The sequence below is a fragment of the Panicum virgatum genome, chromosome 2N (genome assembly GCF_016808335.1).
Source record: "Panicum virgatum strain AP13 chromosome 2N, P.virgatum_v5, whole genome shotgun sequence".
NCBI lineage: Eukaryota > Viridiplantae > Streptophyta > Magnoliopsida > Poales > Poaceae > Panicum > Panicum virgatum.
The window spans coordinates 49,687,026-49,689,605 of NC_053146.1; the positions used below are offsets into that span (position 1 = coordinate 49,687,026).

Sequence of the window (2,580 nt, forward strand, 5' to 3'; positions counted from 1 at the left end):
TTGTATCAACAAGCACATCAATTCGATCGTGTTTCGCATGATATTTACACCACTGCTTTTCCGATCAAACAAGCAAACAAACACCGCGACACAGCAAAAGACTTGCCAAAACTTCAAATTCAGAAATACTGATTCTAGAGCACTACAGCTACAAGATACTTGCACCAAGCAAACTGCAAACATATACATTGCCTACCGGCATGCAGAAACTGTGCCAGCCCACCGTGTGGATCCGAACCGGACGCCGTCGCCGCCGCCGCGGCCGGCGCGCGCCGGCACGAGGACGCGCGCGGACGCGCTGCCACCTGAGTCCCTCCGCACCAGGCGCCTCTCTTCCACCGTTCTCCGCAGCACCACCCCGTCCGCTCTCTCGCGGAGCCGCCGCGCCGCGCCCACGACGCCCTCGTCCAGCCCCGCCCACTTCCACTCCGGGGCCGGGGCGGAACCCTCCTCCACCCGCCGCAGCACGCACACCAGCTCGACCGCGTCGGCCAGGGACAGCGTGTCGAGGCGCTCGCCCATCTCCTTGACCCGGGCGGCTATGTTCCGCTCCGCCGCGACGCGGTCCTCCTCGGCGAGCCGGACGGCCTCCCAGATGAGCGCGTTGGGATGCGGGCCCGACGACGGGGGCGGCGGGGCCTGGCGGACGGCGTCGGCGACGGCCACGAAGACGGCGAGCTCGGCGATGAGGTGCGGGTTGGGGAGCGCGATGAGGTACTCGGCGTCGGCGGAGGCGTCGTCGGGGAGGAGGAGCACGAGCTCGAGGAGGCGCGCGGAGAACCGGACCCACGACGCGGCGGCGAAGGAGGAACGGCCGAGCGGGAACGCCGCGAGCGCGAGCGGGTTGCGCCCTGACGCCGGGTGCCGGAGCAGCGCGGCGAGGAGCTGGTCGCGGAGGATGAAGGCGCCGCGCGCGAGGAGGACCCGGAGCGCGACAAGGCACTTGAGCGCCACGGCGGCGTCCCCCTGCCCCGACGCCGCGGCGCGGAGGCGGTCGACGAAGGCCGCTGCGAGCGCCGCGGCGGAGAGGCGCGAGCCCCGGCCGAAGGCGAGGAGCGCGTCCATGTGGTGCGCGGACGGCGGGGCCGTGGAAGGGTGGTGCGCCGTCGCGCGGGCCACCGCCTGGTGCGCGTCGGCTGCCGAGCCCGGGGAGGCTGCTGGGCCCTGGGAGAGCAAGCTGGACGCGAGGCGCCGGAGCTTGAGGCCACCCATGGCGGCCGCCGATCGAGGAGACGGGGAGTTTGTGAACGGCGAAGAGGTTGGCAAGTAGAAGGAAAGCTTTGCTGCTTCGGCTTTGTCGTTCGTGCGGGGGCGGGCTGGCTGAGAAAAGAGGCAAGCGAGGGGTGATGTAGGCCGTCGGATTGGTTTGACTCGATCAATATGGTTCTTCAGATCGTGCCAGAGAAGATTCTAGTGCAGAATTCACTCGTCATACTCCATGAGACGACGAAAAGTCAACTTGTCCCAGTTCACTGCTTTCAAATGAAGATTGTTGTCCTTTCGAGGGGTCAACACTCGACAATACCAAGGTTACTGTTGCATTCATACCCAACTATATTCCGGAATGTTGTAATAATTTATAGATTGATAGTACCAGTGGCAAACGAAGGAGCTAGGAAACTAGGAAAGGTTGCACGGTCCATTGACGACGTGATGAGTAGCTTCCTTGCTCCTTGGTGTGTATAGTGACATTGTTAACCGGGTCACTTGCTTTGAATCGGCCTGATTTTTGCTTTTTTACACCAAGACTAAGGATGCAAGTAGGTATTCGACAGTATTTTCTAGATGAGCTGAGTAAATCCGATATCATGTGATTGTGTATACACGTAGAATCGGTAGTTTATTTTTCATTTTAAGTTAATTACGTAGAAGAATATTCTAGTTTAGTTTAACAAAAATTTTTTTATAGCGGTGACTCAAAGTATCTATAACTTCCATTGTAACTAGCTAGGACTCTTTACCATTCTCGTGTTTTAAATTAACTTTGGGTGTAATCACGTAGGACTCTTTCAAGATTTAAAACCCATCTTACGCTAGTGCGCAGCTTTGCGACTTTTCAATACGCCCACCAGCACTTGACGGAGTACTATATTATTACTCGGCTAGCTACGTGGCCCTGCTCTACTCCAACCAAAACAAACACGGTAGACAAAATCAAGTAAAAAAAATAGTGCATGTTGAGTTGGCCAGCTGAGCATGCATTCGCACCAGATGAAGATGACTCATCGAGGGAGTTGGGTGGGGGTATCGGTGTCAGCAAATTAATGTGGTGTATTGCACTATTGCTCTCTGACGGAGCAACTTCGGCCCTCAAATATCTTGTGCAGGTCCAGTGTTAAAAATCGATTTTGGTCTGCCAAATAAAAAAGAGAAAGTTGTCTGTGGCACATCCTTAAATAGTGATTTTGTGCACAACACACTTAATTCTTTAATTTTATGCACAGCATATTGTGATTTTGTATTTTTGTCTCCAATACACCGCAGCACATAAAAAATCTTATTTGCCCTCTCAAAAACTGGACTCACTCGTCAGCTCTCTCCCTCACCTCCTTCGGACTGCCCCTGCTCCGGGCGCGGCGG

General features: G+C 56.2%; 1 protein-coding gene across 1 annotated transcript; it reads right to left on the reverse strand.

Annotated features, from left to right (window-relative positions):
* Positions 1 to 1,770, reverse strand: LOC120660951 (putative clathrin assembly protein At4g40080). The gene has a single exon (XM_039939610.1). The coding sequence runs from the start codon at positions 1,210 to 1,212 to the stop codon at positions 193 to 195; it is 1,020 nt and encodes a 339-aa protein (XP_039795544.1). The 5' UTR covers positions 1,213 to 1,770; the 3' UTR covers positions 1 to 192.
* Between the last annotated feature and the right edge of the window lie 810 nt (positions 1,771 to 2,580).